The 20999-nt window shown below is 34.6% G+C and overlaps 1 protein-coding gene across 3 annotated transcripts in view; it reads right to left on the bottom strand.

The window, feature by feature from the left end:
* Window positions 1-1688: 1688 nt before the first annotated feature.
* RFX3 (regulatory factor X3) overlaps window positions 1689-20999 on the bottom strand; it is a 140302-nt gene continuing 120991 nt past the window's right edge. For all 3 annotated transcript variants that reach the window (XM_072404211.1, XM_072404213.1, XM_072404212.1), the window contains 8 exons: window positions 20264-20379; window positions 19555-19709; window positions 14641-14738; window positions 14409-14558; window positions 13284-13492; window positions 12647-12800; window positions 11740-11782; window positions 1689-11528 (listed from right to left, as the gene is read on the bottom strand). In XM_072404211.1, coding sequence (XP_072260312.1) covers window positions 11287-11528; window positions 11740-11782; window positions 12647-12800; window positions 13284-13492; window positions 14409-14558; window positions 14641-14738; window positions 19555-19709; window positions 20264-20379 — 1167 coding nt within the window. In that variant the 3' untranslated portion in view covers window positions 1689-11286. The remainder of the gene's footprint in view (window positions 11529-11739; window positions 11783-12646; window positions 12801-13283; window positions 13493-14408; window positions 14559-14640; window positions 14739-19554; window positions 19710-20263; window positions 20380-20999) is intronic.

Genomic DNA, 20999 nt, shown 5'->3' on the forward strand with positions numbered 1-20999 from the left:
GCTGGAACGTCAGTGGGACTTTTGATGAAAAATGACTATTCTTCCTCTCTGTGTCAGATGTTTGTGAAGTCTTTGATGAAAAACCCCAAAAGATCGAACCCCCAAAAAAACCTGCATTTTAAAAAGTATTAGTAGATACAGAAATATAAGGAGCTAAATCTATATACAAATCCTGACATAGCTTAGCCCCACCTCTCCTACCACTCAGTGAGGCTACCTTTCACATCAGAACTTTGTTATTTGCAAAGCTGTTGGAGGTGACAGTATATGCAGGTCAAGGACCCACCTTTGATCTGCACATAAAAACACCTAAACATAATACATTGACACTATATTAATATCGGAACATAACTATTAGTGATGGATAACTTTTCCTAAATAAACTATGGGCTTGGTGAACAATTAATGTTTGCAAACCCCTTTGCTGCAAAAACCCTAACACCTGTGTAAATCGTAACCAGTTGGAACCAAGTTGTAAATAGCTGGCAGTTTCGCCAATGGTTGGTAGATGTTAGGAGCAGTACTACCCCTGGACCTGTTGTTCCCATGGTAAATGCTTTCATGAAGTTCACCATGAACCCAAATTAAGGCAAAGTAGGACATCATCTCTAATGTTAATTATTGGAAGAAAACCAAAAAAATAATATTAAATATCATTCAGATTTCCCTCTGCATATTAAGCACACATACGTTGAGGGTCTGATTGAAATGGTATAGAGAAACAGAGATATGTTCAATTTGGATTCTGAAACTATGACTGAAAATGACCTGCTTTGGGTCAGTGGTTCTTTCAGAGTCACTAACCTGGAACAACTAGGCAGCATGTGAAGACAACACTACATACAAGTACATTTGTTCCAGGTCAGTGACTAACTAAGCACTGTATATACTTGAACATGAACCAGTCTAAATATAAACAAAGTTACCTATTTAAAATTGAGAATTCAAGAAAACTTGCTTTGGCTCAAGTATAAACCTAGGCACACAATGCAGCCATCGCTGCTAACATTCAAATCCATATTTAAAAGAAATGCCAAAAAATGATAATATACAAATCAGTGGTGTATAATTTCAAAAACACACACATAAAAGTGAAAAAACTAAATCACTGGGAGTGTGTGTGTGTGTAAATAAATAAACCTAGGCACACAATGCCATAGGAAAGACTATTCACACTTTTATATATATATTTTTTATTTAGTCTGTGTATCTTTTCCTTTCCATCCTTTTTACAAGTTAAAGTATTTTGAAGTTTTAAGTTTGTTATGATGGGTCACTTGCTTCTGTTCACAATTGTTGTCCACCAGTAGATAGCGCAGTGTCTGCATACACTCCTGAGTGACAAACTCTTTAATAATGTATCCGATAGCAAAAGTTTCTTACAAACCTTACACAAGGACACAGTGCTATCTATTGGTATGGCCAGAGTATAAACTGTGAACCTTTTTCTAATTGATTAATTGGTTTATTTTTGGGTATTTATAAGGTACTGCATCCAAAAGACTAAAATTCTTCAATCCTTTCTGACATATTTCCTTCATGATAGATTTTGTCACCTCAATCCATCCATTGTACTAAGCGGATTTGAGGCTTACATGTGAGTCAATTCAACCTTATTTGATTTTTTTTTTTTTTTTTTGCAAAAACGATTAATTAGATAGGTCAATAATACAGACAATACACATGTGTTAACAAGAAAACAAATTTATTAATTTTTAAAAGACAAGACACAATTTTGTTTTGAAAAACAACACAAGAAAGCTAGCCTGAGTTCAAGTCTGAAATATTCAGAAAAATCCTACTAATATCTTTAGTATGTTCCAGTCATTTTTTTAAACAACACACTAAAAGTTAATATATATTTTCTTATAATTATAAAAGTTCCCCAGTTATTGTACAGTACACAATACAAATTGCCCACAAACTATCATTTAGCTCCTGCCAATTTGGAGAGGACATGATATACTAAAAGATTTAGCATTTTTCACAAAAATCACATCAGGAAATACGTATTTACAAAATCCAATACATTATACAAAAAATGCATCACGTGGTTTCTCCAAATAGGTTTTAAATAAAAAGTATAGTCAACTGTAATCCAAAAACTGGAAAAGAACATTACATTATCACACACATACAATCTCTATTAAGAAAAAAAATGCTTTTTATGCAAAATATTAATTCTATATAAAAACTAAAATAAAAGAAAGAAAAAAAAAGGAAACCAAGAACTTCTACTGCTACTATACCTCTGTGCTCATGGACTAAACCTTAGTCCTCAGCCACTTACCAAGTGACATGGAAATAAATGGCACTTAAATTGAAAAATAGGACACAACAAAAGTAAAAAGATGGTGTTGTGAAGCTTGCTGGGGTAAGAAAGCCCTGAGTGCTTATGGATTTGTCTCATTTTAGGGTACCAACCAATTCTGGCTTAATGTATGTTTGTATGTACACAGGAGATTTTCTTTTATCATTTTTTTATTCACTCTCATAATGATTCAACTCACAAATTATATCAATTTTTTTTTCCCATCACAAGAAGCAATATTTTAGGATAAACTCATTTTTAAGTTGTATTTTTTAAAGGCTAATTTCCAATACAATTGAGACTGCTTGGTGCATTTCAGGACTGTATATTGAATTTTGTAGCTAAACATACTTGACACAGCCTGTTGCAAGGTTTAAATCTCAATTTAAGGTGAAATAACTTTTTGTGCCATACATGAGAAAGCCACAGTGAAAACAACGTGTGAATATTAACATTTTAATGTGTTTTGTATATGTCCTTGTTGAAAACAAGGATTAAAACATTTTAAAAACTATGATGATTTAGGGATGACTTTACACAACAATCTATAAAGTTACGGTTTTTGGTTAGGTTTGCAGTCCATATTGTGTTTTTCATAATAATAATAAAGAATATATTATAAAAGATTGGTAAAAAAATTCTGCCAGTGCTATACAACTAGTTTAAATATTTCTTCCCCATGCCTATGGTGTAGTCAATGATGTGTTCAGAGAGAATGCAGCTTCCTTTAAACAAAGCAAATCAACGCCCTCAGAGCTTTCAACCCCAATGTAAAAAAATAAGGCATGTTGCATATTACGAAAAATAAACTAGTGACACATCAAAAACTAGGAGTATGTCTGACAGTCACTTTGTAAGTGGCTTTCACTAAGACAAAATTGGTATACTCTACTTAAATCTACTGGCACGTACAACCACTAGCAGCAATGATCAAGGCATGCAAACTGAGAAGCATATACAGTAAATAATTGTGAAGATCAACAGAATATTTGTCAAACTACAACCCTTTGAGTATTGTACAGCTGTATTTAACAGATACCTAGAAAAGAAGTGGGCAGCCAAGCAGGCCGAACACCCACCTAATGTCACTCCCAGAATTCAGTTTTGCATTGAATTTGTACATTTCACTGTATTTTACAAAAAAAAAATAAGGCTGGTTTTAAGCTGGACATAACCTGTAACTTAGTACAATTATCGTGTATGGGCCTATTCAATTAAAAGTGCAAAAACAAAGCGCAATAACAAACAAATCAGATGTCACATAGCTGAAAAATTCAACACAGACTCAGAGTCATTGCTATAGGTTCTGCACTTAGCTCCTTTTTTTTTTTTTTTTTTTTTTACTGAATAAGCCCTTTTGTAATTAATGCTTTTCATGCAGCTAAATGATTTTCCCCTTAATCTAGCCTCATTTTTGATAATCCAATACTCAGATATTCATAAGCTATTTATGAATGAATGCACTATGTACTTAAAATATGCCAAAAAATGTTCATTTGAAATGCAAGCTGTTGGCCATTTGGTAATTTTTAGTAATAGTGACAAGAATGTAGTGTAGTTCACAGTTTCTGTAAAATCAGTGTCACAAATGTGTACATTAATAAATGCAAATATTGGGATAAGTTACAACTACAAATAAAAATGTAAAGCACTAAAAAGGGAGTCTGCTGAGGTTTATATCGCAATGTGTGTACGAATCATTCTACTTGAGGTTATACATGGACATTTTATGTGGCTTTAGGATAATGTTTTTCTATATATGTATCTGTATAATCAGTGACTTGTATAAAAAGAAAAGATTATCAGTGGTTTATTACCTATCTACAACACAGTTGAGATACATTTATTTGACAGTGTCTGGAGTAAGTACAGTGCCCAAATTTACTAATATTTGATGTGAAGTACATGCAATTTGAATCAGGGACAAGAGATATTTGGGTTATTTAAAATGGCTGAAGTTTCAGTCCAATGAAATGCAGAACTTCAGTGTGTTGACCAATAGAAACTGATTTTTTTCTAGGTGTCATTAGAATGAAATGAATTGATAAGGGCAATAGGTTTTATTTCAGACACTTAGATAAATATTACCAATACATATGGCGGAGAAGTGACTGGATGTAGACAAACAGTAGGAGGTAGGACAAAGTGTCATATACAGTACAAGCAAATTTAATTTACAGAAACACTGGGTTCTGCCTAAACGTGCCCCTTCCAAAGTTTGACATATTTACCACACTTGGTAAATGCCAAAACACAAAGGAAAAAAATGCATATAAATATATATATATATATATATATATATATAGCAACAAACACTAGAACCGAGCTTCATTACCTTGTTTGGTTTGTTTTTTACAATGCTCAAAGGGTTAAGCAAAAGTTTATAATAAAACAATCTAAAAATAGAATTATGCTTCTATTCCAGTTTTTATTAGCTAATTTTCCAAACAAGTAGTGCATATGTGATTGTATAAATACTTGTCACACTTCTGCAGACAAGATAACTGACTATACAGACAAAAGAGGTATTTTCAACCCTTACGACACTGGAAATGCCTTCATATCAAACTGTATGCATAACATCGTTTTCTAGCAAAAAAAAAAAAAAAAAAAAAGGTTGGAGCCTTTTTTTTTTTGTTTAGCGCCTACCTTTTGTGCACTAGAAAAAAAAACACCTAATTCTACAGTCTAGCACACACCAAATATTAGGCCTAAACATTCTTTTATTTCAGTAATAACATAAGTAACAAATATAAGGGAACAAACGGAACTTTGTAAATTATATACACTTGTATTTTATTTTATTATGCAATATAGTTGGTCATTTTCTTTCTAATTCACTTAGGTCATTTGGTTACAGTTACTCTGTCCACCTACAGCAACAGAAAATATAACAATGACAACAGGGTTTTACAAATACCTAAAGCTTGCCTACATATATGTGACACATGTATGAATGTGAAAGCACTAGATTTTGTTGTGAGAGCACTTTGCCTGAATATACAGGTTTAAAATCATAAGAAGGAAAAAAATTGCCCAGTTTTTGGTTAGATGCACCTATTGTAAATCACCTGTTAATTTCCTAGAACTGCTGGAGACCCAAGTTGAGTGTTTGGCCCCCTTAAGATCCAGTCCCCCCTCCCCAACATGATTATACCTTAAGGATGAACAGAGAATCTAGCACATAGCAAATAAAAAGATGTCACAATGCTTAGTCGCCAAAGATCACAAAGGGGGAGAGGCAGAAATATCCCAGGGGGTCTGCAGGGTTTTAGGAAGCTGGTGGTTGACTTTACCTGTTATTATACCTAGAATATCTATGATGGGCAGACACAGCTATAAAGAACAGAAACTTTTTGGATACAAAATTCCCAATAAATTGCACTTTGTACTTTTTTTTTGTGGTTCTTGCGCTTAGCTTATGCACATGTGTTATGTATATGTCAAATTAGTATTGTCAATATATTTTTTTACAGAGTGGTCAAGATGAAACGTATCCTGTGATAGCATAGAAAACAAAAGCATTTTCTTTTGAACCAATTTAAATTGAACTGCACTAATGTTAAGGTGTGTTCAGTGGAATTTCTCTTTAGAATGGAGTGTGTAAAAAGTTGAAGGCTGTCTTTCAAATACATATGGACAGAAGTATTAGGCACAACACACCTGAAACTGTTGTATTTCCAAAAATGGCTACATTTAAGTGACAGGCACTAAACTATACACGCAAACAGTTCAAGACTCCTTTGTAAACAATAAAAAAAAAATCAAAACAGTACATGGTAAAGAGACAAAAAATAAATTAGGAAAATAACTTTACACAGTACAAAATGCATATAATTAAATTAGTGTTCTCTCCTTTTATCCTAAAAATGAAGGGAGCTCATACTTTTAACTGAAAGATTTTTTACCGAGGGCAATTCAAAAATATTTAAAATTCTATTTGATTCTGATCAAGGCAATACTTTCTTATAAAAAGCACCAAATGATTTTATTTTATCTTTGTGGTTTGATTACAGAACTAAAAACTGATGAAGAATTAATAGAAAAGAGTGTCTCAGTTCCATTTTCTTCATTAAAATTAAATTGTTGTACACATTTCAATAAATTTTAAAAATCATATAGGAGGCGATAATGTTTACTCACATCTGCTGCAAATGTAACATTTTGAGACTTAAAGCTAACCTATAGTGATAGAAAGAACACAGGTATGTTAATATAAAGAAGCTGAAATGTCTATGTTTTTGCTCTAGTAGGGGTAATCCTGCACCATGACATCCTTACCCTAAGATCTTTCACATTGGCAGGGACCTAATTGGCCATGGTTTTGGCATAATTCATGTGAAAAGTATAGGACTGCTTTAGGATTAGCTTTATTTTTTCAAATTAGGCCAAGAGAGTCTATTTTGCAAATATAATAAATTTCGCTTCTCTCTTTTGTTAAAGTCAATTTTTAAAAGAAGCCTATCTGTTAATGACAGCCCAGCTTTATTCTACTGCACATAACAAAGTTTAAATAGGAGATCAGGCTGGTGAATTTATGTGTTGGCAGCTTGAAACAATTGTGTGCAGACCAAGTAATAACCATTTCCTTCTTGTTAAAGATTACAGTTGAACTGGAGGTAACTGAAGCAGACTATATTGAACTTGGGTACATTAGGAATAGGGGTCGAGGTGAAACTGGTTTTTAAATGCCATAACATACTAAAAAGATTACATTATGCCTAATCCAAGACAAACTGAAGAGAGATTTACCAGTGAGTTTACACATCAGGGTAAAGCAACTATTTTACAAACTGCCAAAACTATAGTTGCCATTCTAAGCAAAATGTGGAGAGCAACATCTGTGAAGTAAGTAAATATGAGTAAGGGCCTAGCTACATATTTAGGCTCACTAACAAGTGGTAAAACACATTTTGCTCCTTGTTGCATAAAAAAGGGTTAGGTGTGCTTTTTGTGTGTTTAGGTTTTGCCAGCTCATTTAATATTAAAGAGTATCCCTAACAAATGAAATGTGTTTTGTTACTGCAATGCATAGTCTGAATGGGTCCTAAGGCATCCTCAAAATTGTATGATTTTTCAATAGCATATTTGTTTTAATCCAAACGGGAACTGGTAGTAACTATTTGGTTTCATCCCTAATTTATATTTGCAAACTAGACTCTTATTCTTGATTTATTCAATGGTCAAAGCCATGCATAAGTTGCCAAATTTTCTGTATGAATTACAATTAGAAAACATAAACGTGTGATAATAAATCTATTTCACCTTTTTCTTCTAAAAATTGAAAGTGTCGTAGAAATCACTGAAAATAACTCAATATGAAATTATAATTTTATCAGTGTTTTAAAACCATTATTGGAAGAATATTCTATATTTAATTTTTATTGAAGATGAAAAAAATGAAACGTCAGATCTAATTTCAATATCTTATCTATATAAAGTCTGTAATTAAAATGGATGTATAAATAGTATAGGGCACAAATACATTTGCACCCATATTTCTCTGAAATGACAGAAAATAGCACAAAAGCTTTGAGCCATTTATATGACATTCTGCCCATACTGTTTGTCTTTGGAGTTTTAAAGACATTTAATGGATGAATTCTAATCTACTATATATCTCTTTTGCTTTTCTAAGAAAATACATGCTTGGTTTGTGTAATAAAAGTAATTTTTTGTAAAGATAGTTAAGAGAAATTTCTTGTTCTATAAAAGTACATCTGAAGAAAATGTTTTTTTTTTCAGAATCTAGATGGGGATGTGTAATAGTCATACTCTGCATATGTATAATGTAAATGGTGGACAAGAATTGTTTATTCTTAAAATTTATGTTGGGACCACATGATAAAAAATAAATCGCATTGTGCTTTTTGTATACATATGTTAACTGAGGGCACACAAACTAAATTTCCACACTCTCCATAAAACAAATATAAATACACAGCTTTATAAGTAATTTTAAAAATCCAATGATCTTGTATTTCCATCGTACCTCTCTAATGTGATTCCTTTATTTTCTAAAACTAAAATAGTTTAGAAGTGTATATTCAGTTCTAGACTTTCCCCTTTAATTGCAATACATATTTATTCCCAATTATTTTGCATTGTGTAGGACACTCCAAAACCATGAATTAGGAAGCAATATGTGAAGAACTCAATGGAGTGCACATCCTGCTGTCCTTATAAAGATGAACATCACTGCAGCTATGCCAACTCCAGTAACACAAGGGAATGTGTTCTAATTAGCATGCTCACTGGAGTGTTTTTCTTTTCACAGTAATGTGTATATGCAGCTTGGGAGGACATTTTAGCTGCCTGTGGACCCATTTCCCATAATCCCTAGTATCTGCTACTTTGTGAAAGCAAAATTCATCTAGTTACAAAATAGGGGCACAAAAGGGGGATCTGCTTATTTTTAATCTAGAAGAGCAGACATTTTTTCACATTTGTTACAAAATTAGGACTTTTCCCCACTTTCTGTGGTATTTAAAAACAACAGGCACACCTTGCTGCAAAAAAATGATTCAACAAGAAGAAAGAAAATAAAGACAACTACACCTTAGCGTCAGTTCTGTTTAAGGCACCATGAAATAGGCGAGGTACTGTGATCCCTGATGTACATTCTTAAATGGCAATGGTGTGTCTAGCCACCTGTTCAAACCCTACACAAATGGGGACAAGTTCCAATGAGGTGTGCCAGGTACACTGCCTAAAATATTTTACATGCACTTTACTCTTTTCACAAACTTCATCGTAATCACAATAATACAGCAGTCCTTGAGACCCTGGTTATATTATGGAAGAGATTTTTCAAACAAGCTTCCTTTAAAGGCACATGAGCCATATTGTTTTTTTTTATATGGTTGTTTTTGTGGTGCAAACTGAAAAAAGGACATAAAAATAAATTTGCTGACAGTTTATGCTGTCACAAATTGGTAAAAGCTTTCCTAAATGGTCTTGTACAAGACAATGCTTCCAATGTACAACGACTTAGAGATGGTAAAACAGATTGCTTTGATAATACTGAGCAATGGCATGATGTTACTAGGTGCATTACTAAGCCTAAAACCCAACAGAAAGTTAAGAGCAAAGAACTTTAACTTTCTTAGCAGACAGTGCTGAGCGATTAAACACACAACACACAATCAAACAGATGCATAGTTTGTTAAATCTTTTTGAAAGTACTACTGTGTTGTGTTCCATGTTCACATTTAAAACTAGATGATTGCAACATGGCACTAAAGTTGAATCAGTCCTACATACCAGATGGGTTCAACTTAACTGTGCTGCTTCCTCCTAAGGAATGAATACAATATATGATCACAAATGGTGGGAAAATAAACTCATAGGTTTAATACTTATAGTGCTTAGGGGTTCTGCTAATATATGTACAAATTACAAACAAGTCTGCTTGCTGAGGATGGGCAAATAGCTTACTGCTCAAGATTTAGACTATTCGGAAAACAAAATTATAACAGATCCAATAAAGAAAGCCTGATTGAATAATAGTCTTTTAAATCACAACCTTGGTATCATGAACTGCTGTCTCAAGAACCAGGGTAACCGTTCTTAATTTTAAATACTTTGTAGGTTGCTACATTCCTTGCATTCTATAAATTCTTTAGGAGTGTGTGTATGTATATGTATATATATATATATATATATATATAAACATACAAACACATACATACACACACACAGCATAATAGCAGCAGAATGAACTACTGTTATGAAATAGTTTCTGGAATAGCAGGAACACAAACCTATGACATTGGTCCTTATCTATTCTGCACATACATGTCTTTAACCCCATCTTTCCTGAGTTTTCAGTCTTGACATGACACTCTTTTGGTAACATCAAATTAGTTTCCTTTCACTTTAGCTTAACCATGAGGCCATGTCTAATGTGTCATATTGAACTGCTTCAAAGAACCCATCAGGGTTGAAGAGGTTAAAGTTATATTCTAGGCTTAAGCAGTAAAAAAAGAGCAATATGCAAAGTTCAGTAATGCCAAGCAACAAATCAGAAATCATTGTTGTGAATCTGACGGGTTGTTTTGGGTTACTGCATTTCGCAGGTTATCATTGTGCAGTTTTACTGAATAAGCCCAAAGTTTGTATCTTTGTTAATGTATCTCATACCTTCAGTTATCAGCTTTATTTAACAGCATATAGCATTTGTGCAATAATATCCAATGCACAATCAGTAGTATCTTAATAGCTTAGCTGAAGGTGTACTTAGCTAAATAAATGTTACGGAAAGATGTTTGCTAAGTAACCCCCATCCCATATGTCTTCCTAACACAGATGGATACAGTTAACGGAAGTTGTTTGCATTGTTCACTGTTAGACAAAAGCATACTTTTTCACTTGCATCACAACTTTAGCATACTGCACCGTTTCATGCAGGCCATGATAGTGATTTGTAGGGCACAAAGAAGTTGCTTGAATACTTCTTCACACAACAGAACAACAGCCAAAAACATTTACCTTCATAGGTATAAATATCTTATCTTACATAGATTAGGGTATTCCTAAAATAATTGTCATTCGTCTGCTGCCGCACCTTTTTTCTCCAGTGTAAGTGATCATCATTTTCTTAAAAAGATGTGCAACTAATAACTAAAATACAACCCAGCAATAAAATAGATATAAAAAAATCCAGTATTAAATGAACTCCAGTGGGACATCAAGAAATTAGAAATGGTGACACAATCTGCTTGAAACAATAACATGAATAAATGCAGAAATCATATGAAAACATCAACGTTAACACTAAGCACAAAGTAAAACATATTCGTACACTGAGAAGTGGAGGAAAGTGTGCTTGGGACAAGGTTGACAAAGAAAGTTAAGGTCACAATAGGAAAAATTGACAACAGTCGACCTTCAGGCGTATTCTGTGTTTCTGCCATACTCTTAAGCCAATCATACATTTATTTATAAGCTTCTTTTTTGAAAATATTTCATATACTCTAGACTGCAGTGTAGGTATTCCCGGTGGCACTGCACTGTCTGATGGTCTGAGTGCTTGTGACAATGTGCTCGCTGTGTATTTGGTTCAAAACCAGGCTCTGCTGAACACTACCCTCCAGTGATGGCTGCATACAGCCCACCTGGTATGCCTGAGCCAACTCAGTCTTCTCTCTCTTTGCAGGGGGCTCTCCACAGTCATCCATTTCCTCTTCCATTTCACTCTCCACATCGCTTCCCTCATCTACACAAATAAACAGGCATTAAAATACAGAAACATTTCAAAGAAAATACTTATGCACTCAGAACAACACTCTACTCTCAAAGAAAACAAAAAATGTTACAAAGACCAACGCCAACCAAAACAAAGCAAAATTTGGAAATGGGTTACATAGCATGTCATATTAAGAACCAAAGACTAATCACTTTGAAAGTTGCAAAGAGTAGGTGGTTACCTTTTTCCATATTACCAGGAGATCCATCGGTCAAGTCACCAAACTACGAAGGGAAAACAGAAAATGCTTTTTTTGACACCATCTACGTACATCAATCAATTGCATCAATTTTGTAAATATTCACTTTAATTTGGTAAAAAAACAAAATCCGACATTTTACCTAAACCTGCTCTATTTTCTTTCTGTATAATTAGCTGCTAAAAACCTGAGCTATACATCATATTCTGACATCCCACCCCCGTCAACTTTTTGTTGCTGTATCTGTAAAATGGATTGGGGAGAAAGCTTCCAAATGAAGGCCCTGATATCAATAAAACCTACCAGGTGTCTTAATCTAGCCACTATATCCAATAAGACAAAAAAAGTTTTGTCTGAACTAACAGTTTAAGTCCTAGCATGTTTAGTAGGCTGTTCTGCAACTTATGATGCTGACAAAACACGTCATCTTTGTTAATTGTTCTAAACTTGTTAAGTCAGCTCCATATACAATCTATACCCTCTGTACTGGTGAAGTGCAGAATGAAAAGAATTACGAAATTTTTGTAATTGACTTATGTGGGTGAATGTTGTATACCTGTACGGTTCATGATTCCAAAAACATGCAGTTAGGGTAATTGCCTTTCCCCCCAAAATTGACCTTAGACTGTGGTAATGACATATGACTATGGTAGGGACATTAGATTGTGAGCACATTTGAGGGTAAGCTAGTGAAATGACAAACTTTGTAAAGCGCTGTGTAACATATTGGAGCTATATAAATACTAGTTAATAATAAATACTGGTTATTAATGATAATATTGTAAAAAAACATTACCACAATATTATTATATGATTATTGCTACAAAGAAATGTTAACTAGACCATCCGAAAAGAAACCATTCAGGTAAATGCGTGTTGACAATCTCACCTCTCCCATAACTGCTATTGGTGATTCTCCAGTTGCCTGGGCAACCCGGTGCTCAACTAAATAAAACATGTACTCATCATAGAGAAGGCGAATAAGATGGAAAGAACCAAAGCTAGCAGCGCTGCGCAAGGTTAGGTCACGAATAACCATGGAACTGTATGACAGAGAAAAACACAGCAAAATCAAAGTAAATATATATTTTTAGGAAAACATGTGTCACCTGAGTATAGTATAATACAGGATTGCTTTATTTAGGATGAAATCACAAGAATTAAGAAAGGGAATGAATATATGAATGAATCTTTGGGGGAGTTCAAATTATAGTGGCCTGGACTTTCAAAAAAAAAAAAAAAGTTTTATGATTTGCAGTACAATGGTATACACTTACTTCAAATAAAAGTCTTTTGTTTATGGTAATGTTTATACAATTAAAACTGATCCTTAGGAACAATGATACAAACTTACTGAGCTAGATTAAGGTCTAAAGTGAACTGGTTGCTTTGCACGCATACAAATATGTAATAATATTTTAGGTGATACTTCAACTTCGACTCTTGGCTGCATTTGTATACCTTTCAATTATCTTTTCTAATATAAAACAACAAAATCATAAAATATGTATTTAAAATCATTTTACCTGTAAAATGACCATTTAAGTAGAAACTGTCGTGCTGCTTTCGGAAAGCTAGGCCTCCCTTCATAAGGTTTCAGTGCTTGTGTCACCACATTATCCAGCCAGGCAGCCCACTGCTCCAAAGTGCTTTGCTGCTGAAGAGTCATCTTGAAGTCTGTTTCTAGTCTCTGAACCATGTTATCGTCACACTGGCACACCCAGGAAGCCTGTTCCTGTCACAAACCACCACATCATAATATGTCAACGACCAACAATGGATTTATTAGGCATAACCAACTTATTGCTACAAAGGTACTTAAAGCGTTATGCCAGAGCCCCGCGTCCAAATATTGATCAAGTAGCTTGCAATCTAGTTTTACTAGAAAAGTTTAACTGACCTTAATAAATAATATAAAAAAAAATAAAGGATTAAAAAGTCGAGGTAACCAGTCCTTTTTTTTTTAGCTTTTACATGGACACCCCCCTCAACACGTATCTATTTATGTTAGCTGTCACTGAACAGGTGGTGAGGGAAAGCCAGTGGAAACAAAGCCTTAGCATTCTTCTTTAGGCACATTGTAGGGACTTAAAGAAAATAGTCAAGTTCTTGTAGTTTTCTGTGTACTGAACTATTAATGTTATCAGCTCTCTTAGCTACATTCCAGATGGAAAAAAGAGAGGGGGAGGTAAATATAATCTAAATCAGGAGAGAAGCTATGACTCCATCAAGAGATACAACAGTGAGGGAGTGCTGTCACCCTAGGCTCCAAAAAGTGTTATTAAAGAATCCCCAGGTGAAAGAGCACTAAGGCAGCAATAACGAGGCTGGTTAGCTGCAATTATTACATTTTTTAAGATATGCTTTAAAGGGATTCTATACACATTAAGGCAGATACTAAGCTGCACAGGAAGCACATTAGAAATCGGAGCCATGAAATAGTGACTTTTAATAAAGTGTTGACTAATGTTTAAAACAAGAACAATCTTACTTTTATCTTATTTTGCGCTTACTGCTCAATGGAAGTGCTGGTCTGATCAAACTCATAGTCAAATTACCTCATTCTTTTATTTCTCTTCACCTTTGCAGATCACCAATAAAAAACTGAATTGTCCATAATTTCACACAATTCATACAATTCAATGCTGTACCTGGACATTGGCAAAGTCCACGCGGTTGAGGTCATTGAGCATCTGGTTAATCTGAGATGTATTTTGGAGCACAGCACGGGCTGCCTGAGCCAGGTGATTGAGAGATGTATATCTTCGCAGAGTTTGGGCAAAGGCACTTACAGCAGCAACCTGTCAAAAAAATTTAGTGAACTACTACAATAATTTTTTAAAAAGAAAAAATTATTTATCCTTTAAACAAGCAGCCACTGACCTTGGTTTGTACCATTCTCTGTGGAATATTACTCATGGCACTAGAGAGCCAACCTTCAAGGCTTTTTGCAAAATTACGAACGGCTTGGGTCAAGGCACCTTTAGGAAGACAAATGTGTGCACAATTTAAGGTATATTTTAAACATTTATTACACCAGATAATTTGCAGTGCTTTTTTTCCAGTATAATGTAATTATGTAAAAATGAAAAACGTTATCCTACGTCCTAAATTTGGATATAAATACAGTATACTGGTACTGAGCCATGAGACTACAGCATATCATTTAAGAGCTATCATGTAAATATGTTTTAAAACGTGGTTTAAAATTGATACAATAAAACTATTAAGATAGAGTTGCCACGGTTTCCCTTTCTAGGCTAATAAAGAATCTGGTCACTGGTGAGATAAAATTTAATTACAGATGTAAAGGTATATTCACAGTCTATATTAGTAATAGTACTAATAGTAATAAGGACCTAAACTAAATGTAATTATGGCAGGGGATCCCTGAAGACCTTAAAATTATTTTTAGGAGTTCTCCTGTGTTAAAAATGTAAAGAAAGACCAATTTAAATTTTGGGTTCAACTGTTTTTTGGGGGACTACAGTTTGGCAGATTTACTAGTTTTTTGTGCATACAAATACCAAGCGGGTATTTCCCTTTTTTGCTGTTTCGTTACCATGATTTCATATTGTGCAGTACACAATTGACTTCTACCCTGCAGTGGTTGTTTGAAATAGTTTTATTAAGATCACAACTCAAAGAAAATTATTCTTTTAGTGAATGGTATATAGAATTAAAAACATTTGTTGCAAATTTTTTTTTTTTCAACACTTTTTTTTTTTGTGGTCATAAGTTTGTTCGTGCAGTGTAAAGCTGTAGGCGTTAAACTGTTCTGTGCTATATGGCATATAATAAGCCTTGTGCAATACAGGCGTACACATCAATTGAAAACAGCTTTGTTTGCCACAAGGTTCTTTGGGATTACTGCTCTTCAGAAAATCACTTTGACTTTCAAATTCCTGCTGCTTGGCTTATGGGCAGAATACAGACACACAGGCAGCGGCACAATAGTGACTGGAAGGTCAAAATATTGTAACCTGTAAGCTTTGAGCACAAATGCTACATTCATGGGGAAAAAAAAAAAAAAGATTATCTGTAATCCCCATTAGCAAGATTACCTGCTCCTGACATAGATGGTGTACATTTTTTCAGAAGCAGAAAATGTTTTAGCTACACAAAATGCGTAATTAGACCACATTGACCATGTATTTATGTAGGAGTATTGGCTAATGAATAAGAGCAAGCAAGGTACTCTGTTAGACCTTGAATGTTCTATTTTATAGTGATGCCATCAAGAAATGCAGATTATAAAATGTTCAGAATCAGCACTGATTGTACCAGTACTGTTCTACCATGGATAGGTGTCGTGACACCTTTTAGTAAACCAACCAAAAGATAACACCACTTGTACCTAATTTGAAAAGAAAAAAAAAAATCTATAAAAAGCTTAGAAAAATATTGGCAGTCGTGAGAACTGGGAGGCTGTTTATTCACTTGCTTTGCCATGTCTATGTATTCACTGGATCTGTTAGCAGGATTTTGGTAAAGGATAGCAGTAAAAAAATGACAAAAATAAAACGGTCATCAAGTGAGTCTTGTGCTGTATTTATTTATTTGTAGGTGAAAATCCATTCAGTATGTTCTGCAGGTGCATGCGGTCACCTCTCTGGACCAGCCCCATCCACTTGTCTGCAGCTTAGATAGAACTCAGAACCTGCTACAGGGGACTCCTACTGATTTGTGACAATTTTTTTTTAATGCATTTATATGTTGATAAATTATGGTCAATCTACAAAAATCACATGTTTTATATACTGGCTACCTGTACAAGTTAAAAATGGCTTTGTTTTCTGCTCCCCGGAATGTTTTGTGAGTGTGTTATGTGTGTGGATACTACCAAAGAAACTAATGTAGGCTGTTAGATGCTGGTACCCTTGATAGTCCTATCAGTAAAAAACAAATCACTAGCTTCGCCCATGGCCCTTTAGATTGACAGCACATTTTAGCAACTGCAGGGGCAAATACTATATTGTCAGGGCGATTTCTTGCTGGTCCCAGACCAGTTATCCCTCTCTTGTGGCCTCTATTTTACAGCCCTGGGAGAGCAAGTAATGATACAACTCAATGTGTAGTTAAATCACTCTCAAAGTTATATTATCACATTGCAGTTTATATAATCAGACAGCAGGGTGGAAGGCACTTAGTATTTAGTCAATAACAAGAAATACAATTAACAACTTTGCAGAGCACGGAATGTCTCAAGGTAAGGAGTCTCAAGGTTAGGGGGATACAAATGTTGGTTTACTGATAAGGAGGATATAACTAGTTTCAACACAACTCAATTATCTAAAAAATATAGCAAAAACACAAAAGTAATTTAACTTCAGGCTTCAAAAAAAAAAATTCCACTCTTTACAACTATTTGCCTGGAAAATGCCTATATATCACTGTGAGAGAAACAAACTATTTTTATTTAAATGGGTATAAATGTATATTGTTAGCATATAGCATGTAAAGATATTTAATACACTTAAATACAGCTAGTCTCCGGGTTACAAAGTAGATAGGGACTGTGGGTTTGTTCTTAAGTTGAATTTGTATATAAGTCAGAACAGGTACATTATTTTAATAAATAAATAAATTAGGACAGATGTTTGTCTGAACATATTATTAGGCAGCGTGGTGTCAGTTACCGTAAAAAATCCCCACTGTGAGCTAATCACAAACAGACCAAAAAAAATTTTTTATGGAGCATAGACATTCATTAACTTCTGGAGCAAGCTGTGCTTTGACATGTAAAAAGAAATAACTGCAGAGTTTGTCTTGGTCATTAAAGAGTTACAAGAGACTACAGAAAGAGCTCACCCCCTAAGATCACCCACAACCTCAGCTGTGTTTAGCTAAAAGATTTCTTCTGCAAGTCATGCAAACCGCCCCCTTCATGGCTCTGTTCTGCAAAGAGTGAGCAGGGAAGCCCAGTTTGTTCGTAACTAGGAGGTGTCTGTATATCTGATGTCCTTAACCTGGGGACTACCTGTACTAGGAAAATATCCTTGCATAAACTCTTGGTACCTTCAAAGGAAAATGCTACACAATTTACATACAAGATGTTGTGGTTCATAGTTTTATGGAATGTATAACATTATTGATTTTTACTGGCTGAATTGACCAAAGATTTTGCTAAATAATGATATGTTATGACTGAAGCACATATTGCCATGTTCCCACTTTGTTCCTTCCGTCAAAATAGACCTTGCACAAAAATTTTTACATTTTGATAACCACTTATTTAGATGCAGCCCCCCCCCCTCCCCCTGGAAAAAAGGGCACATGTGGGGGCAAAAAACATACAATTACCTTTGTTTCTGCCCAACTAGGCAAATGTGGTGTCCGCACACCTTAAACCAGGGGTCCCCACATTCTTTGGCCTGTGAGCTACTTTTAAAATGACAAAGTCAAAATAATCTACTGACAATAAAAATGCTAAACATGTATTTATTTATAAATATACCGAGTATGACACAGAAGTGACTGAAGCTAACGAGACATTGAACGACAGAACATTGCATAGGCATTGCACTGCAAGACTATAGTGACAAGAAAGCTACAGTTCACCTGTCATAGGAGAATGACATGCTGCACAAGAAAAAGAATTGCTAATCTGTACAAAGGTATCTCGGTAACTGAACCCTGACACCGAGCCTGAACTGACTTGGCTGCCCAGCACTGCTCTCACCTCAGACTGTCCCTCCCATCCTCTCTGCCTCCCTCCCTACGGTTAAACGAGCCTTCTCACACACTGAAAGACATCTCTGATATCCCCTGCATCCCTATAGATGTGCAGCAGGGCTGCTGGTAAACAGCAGGAAGGGGTAAGGCAGGGCTCCCCGATTGACTTGCATTGCCTTTGCAATCAACCAGTAGATTGCGATCAACGTTTTGGGAACCCCTGCCTTAAAACAATATCTCGGGGAAGGTTGAGTAGCATAAATCTAGCAAAACAACACAATAGTAATTTTGCAAGATGGCCTACTTGAGATTTGGCGGGGTACTGACAGGAGGATACCAAAATCACTTTCTTCAACACAGTGGGGGAAGAAGTATTTTCCCTATTTATTCCCCCCATGGATATGTTTTAAATTTATTTACCAGAAGTTTAAATAAGGGAAGAGTGTGTTTCCAAATTACGTAGACCTCACATTGAGTGCAAGCAGGAGCCAGCTCAATACAACCAACAATTTTTATCTGTTTCAGTATCATTTGACAACCCTATGATATTTATGGATATCTAACCATTACCCTACATAAAATAAGATGAGCTCGCAACATTATTATTATTATTAATAATAATAATAATAATAATAATAATAATAATAATAATAATAATAATAAACAGGATGCCAACATAATATGCAGCGCTGTACTTTAAATAGGGGTTGTAAATACAGATACAGACAGTGACACAGGAGAAGGAGAGGAACCTGCCCAAAAGAGCTTACAATCCTAATAAAAATGTATTATCAGGCCAGTATCCAAGCAATCTGGGTGCTCATACATAAAAATACCAACTTTAGGAAGCTTTTTAACTTCCCCTAACTAGGTTCATGGACCTCTCTGAGGTAAAGGTCTGGAAAACTCTTGACTTCCACCTACAATAAATTAGGTCCTACTTACCTGGCACCTTGACTGTCATTTAACTATTTATTAGAAGAACATTAAATGCACAGTTAAGTTCTAGTATTTGACAGTTGAAATGCATAAGGTAAAGGAAAAGCAATAGTGGGAACTTAATCTCAAGGTGTATGTTCTGGGCCTAGGATCCAATATTGATCATGCCTAGAATATACTTACTAGGAATTGGTCTTAGGACATCGGGAATGAGGATCTCCACCAAAGCTTGATACATCACATGGTCACAGTTGCACATCCACTTGAGAATCGATTCATTTTTACAGAGCAAAATTAACTTTGACTTTGGCAGTCTGCTTTCCATTTCACTTAAATTTCTAGAAACAAAAACAAGAATCAGATGATAATGTTTTCTGTTTCAATTTCTTTATTAGTTTTCATTTTAATCATACGAATAAACAAGCCAACATAAAATGTATCATACAATATTTGTTTTCCAACAAGTCATAATCAAACAGTATAATCTCTATACAACACAATCTTCAAATTTAACTACATATGTCTATCCAAACCTTTGGTATTCAGATGAGAATGTTTTCTATCTCTAAATGTACAGCAGTAGGTTGTGTATAATTTTTACTTTATGTCTAAAAAGGAGTTCAATATTTCAATAACTGCTCTTTGTCATAATAGAAAAATACTATCCATTTAAAAGTCAAGGAAGTAATTTTTCAGAACCCTAAAAAAACAAAAAGAACAAAAAAAAAAAAACATTATTGTCAATTTGGAGGAACTGCAGCAGAGGAAAAAGAAATTGCCTAAAGCCAGCAAACAGGATAATAATTATTCCGTAACTTGCATGTGGAAGAATAACAGGCGCTAGCTGCCATGAATGTTCCTCTTGACGATCTTGAAATGCAGAGGGACTTACCCAGACTCTGTAATGGTGGTTCCATCAGCTGTAGAGGTCGGAGAGTAGCGCCAGAAGGTCTGCCACAACTTCTCAATCAGGCTAAACTGCAAGTTTACAACAACATCCAGTATTGCCTGAACAAGAAATGACAGGAAATATAAATTTTACCTCTGTAGATGGAAGAAAGGTACATTACTGAATACACATGAGCCAGGTAACCTGGTAATAATAATAATCAAAATAGTGGTTCTACAAACTGTTACCAATGATTATCTTTTACTTTTTTTTTTTTTTTTAAATAACTTAGTAACTCATGTGTTGAGAATTGACATACAGAAGGTCTGCAACAATTTCAAAATTAACTGATCCCACACAGTTCTATTCCTTGAGATGTTTTTCCTCCTAAAGCCTATTGTAGGTACTTACCAGCTTGCATGTGACATTTGGTACAATAAAAACACTATACTAATACTTGACTATACTACTAAACTAATATAAAAACAAAATACTATTGGGTATTGATGCTCAGGATGTATATTATATAAGAAAATTCAGTGGCCTTTTTTGATGTACTAAAGAGGGATATATTATACAAAAAATAAAAATAATCCCCCTCCTTAACCACCTGAGCGTTACACTGATTTCTAGATTTCTGTTCCAAAAGCGTCACAGGTTTTCATGAAATTTTTTTTTTTAAATTGTAGACCTGTAACTTACAGAAATATGTCCGAATAGGGTTCTAGTAGATATTATG

Source organism: Pyxicephalus adspersus, chromosome 3 (genome assembly GCF_032062135.1).
Source record: "Pyxicephalus adspersus chromosome 3, UCB_Pads_2.0, whole genome shotgun sequence".
Taxonomy (NCBI): domain Eukaryota; kingdom Metazoa; phylum Chordata; class Amphibia; order Anura; family Pyxicephalidae; genus Pyxicephalus; species Pyxicephalus adspersus.